General features: G+C 48.4%; 1 protein-coding gene across 1 annotated transcript in view; it reads right to left on the bottom strand.

The window, feature by feature from the left end:
• Positions 1–10,345: 10,345 nt before the first annotated feature.
• Positions 10,346–12,300, bottom strand: part of BRAP (BRCA1 associated protein) — a 50,639-nt gene continuing 48,684 nt past the window's right edge. The window contains exon 12 of the mRNA XM_015413236.1: positions 10,346–10,777. Within this exon, the coding sequence (XP_015268722.1) occupies positions 10,417–10,777 (361 nt within the window). The 3' untranslated portion in view covers positions 10,346–10,416. The remainder of the gene's footprint in view (positions 10,778–12,300) is intronic.

The raw sequence follows: 12,300 nt of genomic DNA, 5'->3' as shown, positions 1-12,300 counted from the left end.
ATGTTTATCGAATTCCCTGTTGAAGCCATCCATGCTTGTAGCCGCCACCACCTCCCTTGGCAGTGAATTCCATGTGTTAATAACTCTTTGGTGGGGGGTACATACACACAACACATACAAACCTCATTCGGTACCTCAGATCCAAAATCTTTACTTAATTCAGAAATCCTTTTATCATTTTATACTCCAAGACCAACAATAGTTTTTATATCTTAGAAAACATTCCTATTCTCTTGAGTTATTAATATTTCAGTTGTAAACCCTCTGTAAATATTCTCTGTTGTGGTCATAAAGCTCTTCGTCTGCAAATACTTAAAAGCTGTAATATTAAAATAACTAAAAATTCTGTAATACTAAAACACTTAGCTGTGGAGAGCCAGTTTGGTGTAGTGGTTAAGTGTGCAGACTCTAATCTGGGAGAACCGGGTTTGATTCCCCACTCCTCCACTTGCATCTGGGCAAGTGGTAGTTCTGGTAAGAGCTGTTCTTGAAAAAAGAGCCGTTTCTGTTCAAGCGCTCTCTCAGCCCCGCCTACCTCACGGGGTGTCTGTTGTGGGGAGGGGATGGGAAAGGAGTTTGTAAGCCGCTCTGAGACACCTTTGGGTAGTGAAGGGCGGGGTATAAATCCAATCTCTTCTTCTTCTTCTTCTTCTTCTATAATTGAAAGCTACTACCTTATTGGTAGGTACCAAAGCTACATAAGTATTTGCTCCAAATTTTCGAGAGGACTTAACTGTCAGTCCTGCCTCTCATCCTGTTCCCTTACTGCCAAGGCCAGGGGGAGCACACCAGGTGTTAACGTGGTTCTGTATGAATCCCATGTTTGCAGCAGTTAATGATTAAATTATTCCGATTATAAAATCTGCATCTCGGAGCTTTTTTTGAATCCACGAAAATGTCTTTAAAGGCATTCTCACAAAGAATCGTTCAGCGGCCACGTCACAGGAATCCAATACTAACAAATTATGATTAAACAAACAAGTATTCCCGGGAAGATCAGGAGAACTGGAGAGACAGAACCCAGCAACATTTCACAATGTAAGCTTTTAAGGAGTTTTTCTGTTTGATGAGATTTCGCTTTATCCTGCCAAGATGAATAAGGATGGGCTGACCTATTGCTGGGTGGCTGAGGGTGAGCCCGTCAACTAAAATAGGCCTTTATCTTTAAACGGGGAAAGTTAACACGGCTTTCGCTTTCATTTTAACCGAAAGCTGTGTGAACTTTCCCCAATCATTTTAAACAACTTTAATTGGCAGCATCTCATTCTGTGGCCCATTAAAAGGCATTATCAAACAAGGGTTTTCTGTAGAATGTACAATTTCTACATGCAAGACCTGGTACAGTTTACAGCAGTCATTGCTAGCAGTGAAACAGTCTTTTGAAGTAGCAACCCACCTTAAGGAAATAATCACCATTTTATAGAGGCCTGTAAAAGTGATTAATATATTTGACAATAGCCTGTCAGCAACATCTCAAAAATAAGATTCAGGTGAGTAGCTGTGTTGGTCTGAAGCAATAGAACAAAGCTTGAGTCCAGTGGCACCTTTAAGACCAACAACTTTTTATTCTGGGTATAAGCAAATGCATGCACATGAAAGCTCATACCCAGAATTGAACTTGGTTGGTCTCAAAGGTGCCACTGGACTCAAGCTTTGTTCTGTCTCTTGAGTAAAAACCACATGCTATTTTCACCCTAGGTCTAGACTTTCTTGCTGACATCAGACAGCAGCTGTTCACCCTACTGAAATAAAAATCAGTTATTTAATTTGTATTTTCTGCCCAAGGTACACCATGCAGCATATGGGTTAAAAATAATAATCAGAAAATCTAAAAAATACGAAGCAAAACCCAAGCCATACAAAGGACAAAGGACACAGAAGTCCTAGATTAAGCTGTAAACTTACTTATGGGAGTTAGGAAAAAGTCTAGAGAGTGTGTGACTGCAATAAAAAAACCCAACACTATGCTGGGGACTATGAAAAAGGGAATTGAAAACAAATCAGCCAGTATCATAATAAAGGTAAAGGTTCCCTTGCTCGAAAGCCAGTCGAGTCCGACTCTAGGGTTGCGGTGCTCATCTCCATTTCAAAGCCGAAGAGCCAGCGCTGTCCGAAGACGTTTCTGTGGTCATGTGGCCGGGATGACTAAACACCGAGGCCCACGAAACGCTGTTATCATAATGCCCCTGTATAAATCGATGGTGCAACCTCACTTGGAGTAGTGTGTACAGTTCTGGTCACCACACCTGAAAAAGGATATTATAGCATTGGGAAAAGGGCAGAAAAGGGCAACTCGAATGATAAAAGGGTTGGAACACTTTCCCCATGAAGGAAGGTTAAAGCGCTTGGGGCTCTTGAGCTTGGAGAAACGACGGCTGAGGGGTGCCATGATCGAGGTTTACAAGATTATGCATGGGACAGGGCAGGTCGAGAAAGAAGTCCTTTTCTCCCTTCCTCACAAGACAAGAACTCGTGGGCACTCCATGAAATTGCTGAGCGGTCGGGTTAGAACAGATAAAACGAACTACTTCTTCACCCAAAGAGTGATGAACACACGGAATTCACTGCCACAGGAGGTGACGGCAGCTACAAGCATGGACGGCTTCAAGAGGGAATTGGATAAACACATGGAGCAGACATCCATCAGTGGCTCTTAGCCACAAGTTGTAGATAGGAACTCTCAATCTGGGGCAAGTGAGGCTCTGTATTCATGGTGCTTTGGGGGGGGCAATAGGGGGGAGGGGCTTCTAGTGTCCTGGCCCCACTGCTGGACCTCCTGATGGCCCCGGGTATTTTTGGCCACTGGGTGACACAGAGTGTTGGACTGGATGGGCCACTGGCCTGATCCAACATTGGCTTCCCTTATGTTCTTAGGGAAACAGTTGTCTGAAGCGTACCTAAAAAGATACTGGGTCCAGTTGTAGTTGATTAAAACATGTTGGCAAAGCAACAGTATCACACTTGTGAGTTTTACTGTAGCAGGGCATGGTGGGACATTGGTGCACACACACGCCACGTCTTCGTGTGCTTTGTGGGGAGGTCCCTCACCATTACTCTCCAGAGGTCTCCATTCCAAGGCAGGCAGTTGATTGACGGCTGAAATTGTGCAGAGTTTTGGGACTCGGTGACATCAGCATGCGAACAACCAGCTCCCCCCCCCCATCCAACCCACATCCCGCTGCCTGCGCTTGCTCAGCTGCTGTTGTAGGACACCGACGCCTCTCTACAGTGACAATGGCTTGCACGATTGTTTCTCTGGCCCTCTCGGTTTCAATGTTTTCTTTGTGTCACCCTCTCTTTGGCTTTCATTGTGTGTGTATTCTCCACCCCCACTGCCTCCCTCTCTTGGAGGCATCTCTATAAATCAGAGGCAAAACCCATAGAGAACCCATCGGAACACCAACACAATAGGACCAATGACAAAGGAGTCAGCGAGCTTTAGAGCTCAACAGAACAATTCTTCAACCAGGATATTAAGCAGCAAGAGAAAAAGATGGCGCTGGGGACGATGACAAAAGTCCGACTAGTGGTTTGTAATCGTTTGAAGATGGAACACAGGATTAAGAGGGAAGCAGCCAAAGAGGATGAGGGGTTGCGGTGGCTCAGTGGTTAAGACACTGAACTGCAGAACGGAAGGTCAGCAGTTCGAGACCTGAGTGCCACGTGACTGAGTGAGCTCCCATCTCTGGCCCCAGCTCCTGTCAACCTAGCAGTTCGAAAGCAAGAAATGCAAGGAGATAAATAGGTACCGCTTCGGTGGGAAGGTAACAGCGTTCCGTGCACCGCGGCGTCTAGTCATGCCAACCACACGACCACGGAAACGTCTTCGGACAGTGCTGGCTCTTCGGCTTGGAAATGGAGATGAGCACCACCCCCTAGTGTCAGATTCGACTGGCTTTCAAGCAAGGGAAACCTTTACTTAGCCAAAGAGGATGGGCATCCCCCACCCCGCTGCAACCTAGGATACAGGGTTCTTAGTGGGCACTCCATTTGGGCAAATTTCTGAGTAAGGAAAGAATCACTCAGTGATGCTGTGACTCAGTGGCCAGAGCCTCTGCTTGGCATGCAGAAGGTCCCCAGGTTCAACCCTTAGCATCTCCGGTTAAAGCGATCAGGTAGCGGGTGATGTGAAAGATCTCAGCCTGAGGCCCTGGAGAGCCGCTGCCAGTCTGAGCAGGCAATACAGACCTTGATGGTCTGATTCAGTATGAAGCCGCTTCGTGTGTTCATGAGCAGGAAGATGACTGCTGCAAACTACAGACTTGGCTGTTTCCCCACCGCAAGGAGAACTTGTAAGTGAAATAAAGGGTCAATGTTTCCTCGTTTGTGCTCATACAAGAAAAAATAGTGGTTAATAAGCTGGTACCATTTTTAGTAGCACCGTTCCAGGTAACACAAGCTTTAAAATTTGAAGCCAAATTTTGTTTGAGAAGATCTGACTACTAAAAGAGACACGTTGAACAATGTCAAAACAAAGGCAGTCAAGCTCAAAGGAGAAATACCCGGATTCCAATTCTATTGTCTCCAGACTCCTAGGAGAGACTATGAGCTAGTGTGCAGTGTTCCCTCTGAGTTAGTGTGAGCTAGCTCACAGTTCTTTAGCCTCCAGCTCACACATTTTTGTCTTAGCTCAGGAAGGAGGGCTCCAGAGCAAACTGATTGATGCAGTAGCCAAATTCTTCAACTTCAATGCCAGTAGCTCACAAAGTAGAATTTTTGCTCACAGGACTCCACAGCTTAGAGGGAGCATTGCTAGTGTGTTGTAGTAGTTGGACTTAAGAGACAACCTGGACTTAGATTCTTCTTCAGCCAGAAAGCTTACCGAGTGACCCCTGGCCTTTCTCTCATTCTGATCAACCTCAGCGGGTTATTGTGCAAATGGACGATAGCTTAATCCCACAAGCATCGTTTCCCAAATTAATTTATGCACATTTTGAAAATTACAACCATTAATAAACTAGATAGAGCAGATAACTCTAAAACATTGCCCACTGTCTTTCATAAGACAGCTTAAAAGTGACCACCCATTTCAGAGAACAAAGCTATGCTCCTTCCATTTCAGGTACCAAAAGGGCCACCAACTGGATGTGCGCATCTCCTAGTCTCAATGTGTGGGGCTTGCCTGACTCAGGCTATTAGTCGACTTGGTTCAGTACTGTCTCCCGTGATTGGCAGTAGGTCTCAAGAAGACTTTCTTTTACTGGAGAGATCAGGGTTGAACCTGGCACATCCTGTGCTCTACCTCTGACCAATGTTCCCTCTAAGCTGTGGGGTCTTGTGAGCAAAAATTCTGCTTTGTGAGCTACCAGCATTAAAGTTGTGAGCCAGCGATTTGGCTACTGCATAAATTAGTCTGCTCTGGCGCCATCCTTCCTGAGCTGAGACAAAAACGTGTGAGCCAAAGGCTAAAAAACTGTGAGCTAGCTCACACTAACTCAGCTTAGAGGGAACACTGCCTCTGACTCAGGAACCTTGTGAACACAAGGGTTATTATACCTTACAGCCCGAACCCCAGCGGTTCCTCTCTTGTGGAGAAAGGTTTCAACAGAGAAAGACCTCTTTGGAAGTTTAGTGGTAATAAGATTGTTAACAATATTCATAGTCCAAATTTTAAAGAGCTGTTCTGCAAGTTCCTAAATTTGTATCCAATGCTTGGATATGTCTAGAGTCTGGGAATATTAGCATTGAAACTAGGGTATGTATTCTATCCATCTATATGTGGCTGAAAGGTCATTTCAATCCACAAGGCCTGCTTCCCGATATTCCAGGATGATTTCCAATCCAGTTGGATCAAGGCAGTTCACTATCATATTCATAGAACTAGCTTCTCACCTCAGCTACTCTTATCCTATGGATCTGAACAAGCCAGAGGGCTAATTAAACAAAGAGTTGAGGATATTGAGCGACAATCTGACATCTCTAAGGCTTCCAAACTCAGGGTGTTGTTAAGTATCAAAAGCACCATTGAGCCGGCAATATATTTGACTTAAGTGGAGGGAAAGAATTCTAGAAGGGCATTTGCCCTAGCTAGATGTTCTGCCCTTCCATCTGTGGTTATTCAAGGCAGGTCCAACAAAAACCTCTACTCTGAAAGGCTATGCCCATGCCTTTTAAGCGAGGTTGAATCGGTAGAGCACACGTTCTCCAGTGGTCCATTTTACAGGGAGGCTCGTCTTAAAATTATTGCCCCATTAGTCAATAGGACACCTGGGCACATTAACGCAAACAAGGCTTCAGTGGCTCCTATCAGATAAGAATGCAGGGATTACACACTCCGTCGCTGAGGTTTGTGCATTAATTCTTAGACTGCGGGAGTCGCATTTTAAAAGTTCTTGAATTCAGATGTCTATTTTTGTATATTATGACTGGTTTTTTTCCCTCTCTCGCTCACATACTATGTTTACTCTATATGTTGGTCTTAAGACCGTAACAATAACAACAAAAGAATAATACTCATAATTTTATGATATTGATGTAACTGTCAGTTAATTCAGATAACTTGTCTATATTGATAATGGTTAAGCTATTGTATTGAAGTAAAAAAGTTAATTACAAAAAAAAGAGAACTTTTTGTATCTGCAGACATTTTCCATGAAGGCGATAGGTTTCCACGCTATACGGCTAAAAATGCATTGTGCTCACGATGGTAATGCCAGAGGGGTTGCCACCAATGCTCCCTCTAAGCTGTGGAGTCTTGTGAGCAAAAATTCTACTTTGTGAGCTGCTGGCATTAAAGTTGTGAGCGAGCGATTTGGCTACTGCATAAATCAGTTTGCTCTGGAGCCACCCTTCCTGAGCCAAGACAAAAATGTGTGAGCGGGAGGCTAAAAAACTATGAGCTTGCTCACACTGACTCAGCTTAGAGGGAACACTGGTCACCATGTCAGTTGGTTGCAGCAAAAAGAAGGACCTCGTGGCACCTTAAACACTGCCATAACCTTATCCCGACACACCCTTTTGTGGACTAGACTATCTGAAGTAGGATAAATAAATCCCTTGGTATGGGACGAGTCTTCATGATCAAGCGTCCAACTCCAAACACTACCGATTCTTCCCCTGCGACGTGACAGACGTCAGGAGTGACCCTCGGACAAGGACTCACACAAATCAGACACACAAGAGCTATCCGGCATGGTTCCTCCAGTTTAATATAGTCTTGTAGCGGATGTTACACAGCAGTGTTTGACTTCAAGAACTAAGCATCTGTGGGTGTCTCTTGCACCGGCCAAAGTCCAGCATACCCTCTCAGCAGAGCAAAGACTCGGCAGATCTTCCCCACAGGATTTCACACACCGCACGCAACGAGTGTGGCTTTGTTATAGCCACAAGCAGCTTCCCTTGGTTCCCAAGAGGCCGGGGCCACCAGCTGAAAAACGTGAGATGTGGGCATTTCAGAGTCGAGGCCGGGCTTTCTCAGAAACGGTCAGGATCTCTCCGCACAAGTAGAATGTAAACAAGGTGTAGTTGGGGGGGGGGAGCAGTGCTACTAGAGAGAGTGTAATCTTTCGGTGGTCTCACTGCAGGAGCCTGCGAAAAAATTTCACCCTGGACACAGGGTTGGTGCTCACACTTTGCACCTTTGCTTCCCAGAGGCCACTTGGCAGATTGGATGGTTCGTGAATCATAGCGCCTCTTTTCCCCTCAAAGCCCTTGCCGAAAAGTTTCCCCGTCATATTTGCGCTAACACAACAACACTGCACACTCACTTCATCCCAACTTGGGGTGTGTGGAGAAACCTAAGATGACACACACACACACGGCACCTAACAAAGCAACACCCCAGCTAGTGCCAAAAATAGGATTCTTTCAAATAACCAAAATAGAATTTCTCTAGGAGACCGATCGGATGAGCTTTTTGCTTTTGAAAACCCTCTACCCAAGTCCCTCAATGCGACTTGCGTACAAGAATTAAAGTAAAGATCTGTGCTACAGAACTTGATCAAAAAAAGGAGTGAGGCGTTTAGAAAGCTTCGAATGCATTTTGTGTACTAAAACACACCTCCTTGTCAGAGTCAAGTCCTCAGGGTTTCAAGCAGCCGGCTTGATAAATTCTAACGTCGCAACCTGTGGAACACTGGCCCTGACTGGGACCAATGAATTGGAAATGAGATCTTTAAGAAAACACACATTTTACCAATGAATTGGAAATGAGATCTTTAAGAAAACACACATTTTTCCATTGAACTGGAAATGAGATCTTTAAGAAAACACATTTTTCCATTAAAGGGGGGGGGGGGAGATGTTTAACTAATGGAAGATTCAAAACTAGGCTGATTTCTACAGTTTGCATACACCAGCTGCTTCCCCTCTCACGCTGCCACCACCACCGAGTCCACTGGCTTGTGTTTGAGCATCATGAGCAAGCGCTGGCTGCATCGGCTTCCTTGTCGATGGGATGGTGCCATCGGGGCCTCAGGGCAGCACCACGCAGCCGCAAGAGGGCCAGTGGCCACCAGGCTTGTAGCTACAGTGGGGGGCATCTTGGGGCCTGGCCCCCTGACTTACTGCCCCGTCCCCCTGACTTCCCATCCAACCCCCAAGCCCCCCAACTTCCAGTTTTTAAATTTAATTTGTGGTGCTCCCTGGGGGGGGGGGGTTGCGGGGTGCCCCCGACTTCTTTAAAGCCCCCCCCCAAATTAAAATATCCTGGCTACGGGCCTGGTGGCCACCCAAACAGGAAACATTTTGCAAAAAACGCACATGGAACCCGTGCTGCAGGCAGAAGCAAGGCCAAACAAGCTTGTCATTCACACCCGCTTCCGAGTGCAGGGTAGCGGCGCAGGTGGAACAGAGGTGCTGGACAGGATGGGACAGGGCCCATGGATGAATCCGGTAATGTCATGGTGCAGAGGGAGGAGTCCACCAGCCCCTTGCTGGCTGTCTTCACTCTCTACCCCCAAAGGCTTTTGAGCTTGCTGTCATCTGACAGACCCAATCAACAGGGCCATTCACAGCCTATGTGAGTACTACCACCTTCAGCTAATGGATGAGCTAGACATTACTTGAAAATGCATATAACCAAATCTCAATAGCCCTTTTTCGCCTCTTGGAACGAGCTTCTTTGGAAGGGTCCCAAGTTCCCAACGTGAATGGGCAAGGGAAACACACCTCTGGAATTCCACAGAAGAAATTGTGGCCAGGGGAGACACTAAGAAATGGAGGAGGGGGATACCCCCAATTTATTCCTTTGCAAAGCAGTCCCCCCCCCCCCCAATGTGGTACATGTGCAAAGATGTCAGCTGAGTTTGCTCACATATGTTTGTGTAAGGCAGAACGCTTATCGGGGTGCAAAAGCAGGGCACTGGAGGGAAAGTCTGCCTTCCAGCTGCTAGAGCAAGAAGAACATCATGCAGGTGCTCCCCTTCCACCATCTCACAAAGAATGGAGTGCTCTGAACAAACGGCCACCATACAAAACCCGAATCCTCCCTGCAAGCTGGCTGTAGTGCAGCCGCACTGACCAAAGGCTCGCGGGGGTGGGGGCAGGCTCAACTTGGCGACTGACGCCCGAGATGCTTCCGGAAAGCAACGGATCGGACTGAGCTCGTGTCTTGTGCCTTCTTTGCTTTCGGGACCGCCCCGGAATGCTTGGCCGATATTCCTTATTCGCCCCCGCTCCTCCCCCCCCCCCCCCCCCCCAAGCAGGTTTCACAGCCAGGTTCGCATGCTCAGGGAAAAAGGCTCCGGCTGCCAGAGAAGCATCTCACAGGCACAGATCTTCTGCTGACAGGGCCCCATGCAGAGCTCTTAACGCTACCAGCGGGACGGTCGGTTTCTCCACCGTGCGGGGCCGCTTGAGTCCCCTCGGCAGCCTAAAGGGAGAGGCATCATCGAGGACGGAGACCGTCTCCGGCAGGGGCTTGCAAGGGCCGCGTACCTGTCGGCTTGTGGCTTCCTCCCTTCTGTCCAGCCCTCCCCCAGCCGTTCCAAGCACACACCCCGGCCACGGGGGGCGGCCCTGCTTGCTTCAAACCAGACATCCCGAGAACATTCGGGAAAGCCCGGGTGCGCTTCGGAGGCTGGGCTCCGGGAAGAAGGCGGGGGCTGCCCCCCCTCCCCCCTTAAAAGAAACCCTACGGCTCCTTCGCTCTTTTTTTTTTTGTTTTGCACCTTTTTAAAGTTGAGATCCCAAGCAAACAGCTAGAACAGAACACAACGTCTCGGGTAGGCGGCAGCAGAGAGGAAGAGGTTAAATGAGGTCAGGCAGCCAAGGAGCAACTAAATAACCACCGGAAAGCAGGAGGAGATTCCTAGAGGGCTGCCCGACGGTGCCGGCTGCTCCGCTCCGGAAACCGGCAGCCCATCCCCTCGCTGGACTCGCGAGCCTGATGCACCCGGCAGGCGGCACTCCTCCTGCCCCCGGCCGCCCCTCTGTGGCCCGCTTCGCTCAGGTCGATCGGCCGGTCCTCGCTTCGCCTCACTTGCCCCGCTTGGCTCTCCCCTTCCGGGACGAAGGCTTCCCCCCGCCCCCCGCGGAAGAGCCGGCCGCCGACGCCATGCCGATATTGATCTGTCCCTCCTGGATCTCCTGCCGGGCCTCGGCGGGGAGGTGGTTGATCTTCTGCTGGGCCTCCAGGTAGAACATGACGTCCCGCAGCTGCTCCTGGACCTCGGCGATCTGCAGGTCCTTCTGCTCGCAGGTCTCCTTCAGCAGCCTCTCCTCGTCCTTCAGCTTGCTCTGGAGCAAGACCTGGTTGGCCCGCAAGCACTTGTTCATCTCCTGCTCCTCCTTCAGCTCGGTGCTCAGCTTGGACACTTTGTTGCTCAGCTGGCTGCACCTGAAAAGGGAGTAGTGGGTGACCATTGGGGGGTGTGTGTGGGGGAGAGAACTTAGTTTGGAACCTGCCCCCATCCCCAAAAGCTTGGAGACCACACCACACACATCCCCAGTGGGACCAAGCATAAGAACACGAGAGAAGCCAATGCTGGAGCAGGCCAATGGCCCATCCAGTCCAACACTCTGTGTCACACAGTGGCCAAAAATAAAGACTGTACATATTATATAGTTTGCATAACTGATGCAAACTGCTCAGCCTCCCAAGACACGGGTGTGCTAGATTAACACTGCAAAGATGGAAACAGCGGAGATGACAAAGTAACCTTAATTCCGAGAGGGCACAATAAAGAAGACTTTCAGAATACGTGGTCAGGATTTTATAAATGGATTGAAGAGTATAATGCTTAAAACTTTCAGACATATAACTGAACAAAAGAAATTAAGAAATATATAATCTACTGTAAGCAAATGACATATATGGTAACTATAAGTGGGGGGGGGAGTAAAGACTATTTTGTTACTGTATGAGGTCAACAAGCACGCTTAAAAGCAATCCAAATGGACCCTCAATTAAAATTTTTGTGAATTTCCCGCACTGTGCAGGGGGTTGGACTAGATGACCCTGGAGACCCCTTCCAACTCTATGATTCTGAGATTCTAAAAGGGGGGAAACAAAAACACAAAACCTGCCCCCCCCCTTAAGCTCTTCCTCTCCCACTCATCAAAAGCAGGGAGTGGTCCACACACGGAAAGAGCCTGGGGCTGATTTTCTTGTTTCCGTGCAATAAGACGCAGCACTGTGGTTCTTTCAGGGGGCAGCTGTGCTGGTCTGCAGTAGAACACCTAGACTCGAGTCCAGTGGCACCTAAGAGACCAACAGGATTTTCAGAGTATGAGCTGTCAAGAGAAGAAGAGGAAGAGGAAGAAGAAAAGGAAGAAGAAGAAGAGGAGGAGGAGATTGGATTTATACCACGCCCTTCAATATCCAAAGGCGTCTCAGAGCAGCTTACACAAACTCCTGTCCCTTCCCCTCCCCACAACAGACGCCCTGGGAGGGAGGCGGGGCTGAGAGAGCTCTCTCGAGAACTGCTCCTGTGAGTACAGCTCTGAGAGAACTTGTGACGGACCCAAGGTCACACCAGCAGCTGCACGTGGAGGCGTGGGGAATCAAACCCAGTTCTCCCAGATTAGAGTCCGCGCTCCTCGCTACCACACCTGACTGGCTCTCTTCAAGCATTGACTCTCAACAGCTGGTACCCCAAAAAGCTTCCTGGTCTCTAAGGTGCTCCTGGACTCGAACCCAGTAGCGATACGCTTGTTTGTCTTGAGCAGGGTGCCGGAAGACTCTTGCCTGCTGTGGCCCACTAGGGAGTTTCTGTCTCGAGGCCTGGTGATTTCCACTGTGCCTGTGCACACACAGGCTCAAAAAGCGGGCCTGACTTCCACTCCACTCGTCTGACCTGAAGGGCCCTCGTAAGCATCTCAGACATGGATTAAGGGGGGGGGGGGAGTCTTCAAGCCCAG

Source organism: Gekko japonicus, unplaced genomic scaffold, assembly GCF_001447785.1.
Source record: "Gekko japonicus isolate JY-2015 unplaced genomic scaffold, Gekko_japonicus_V1.1 scaffold10, whole genome shotgun sequence".
Classification (NCBI taxonomy): Eukaryota; Metazoa; Chordata; class Lepidosauria; order Squamata; family Gekkonidae; genus Gekko; species Gekko japonicus.
Note: the sequence above shows the minus strand (reverse complement) of the source record. Positions and strands in the feature narration are given on the sequence as shown.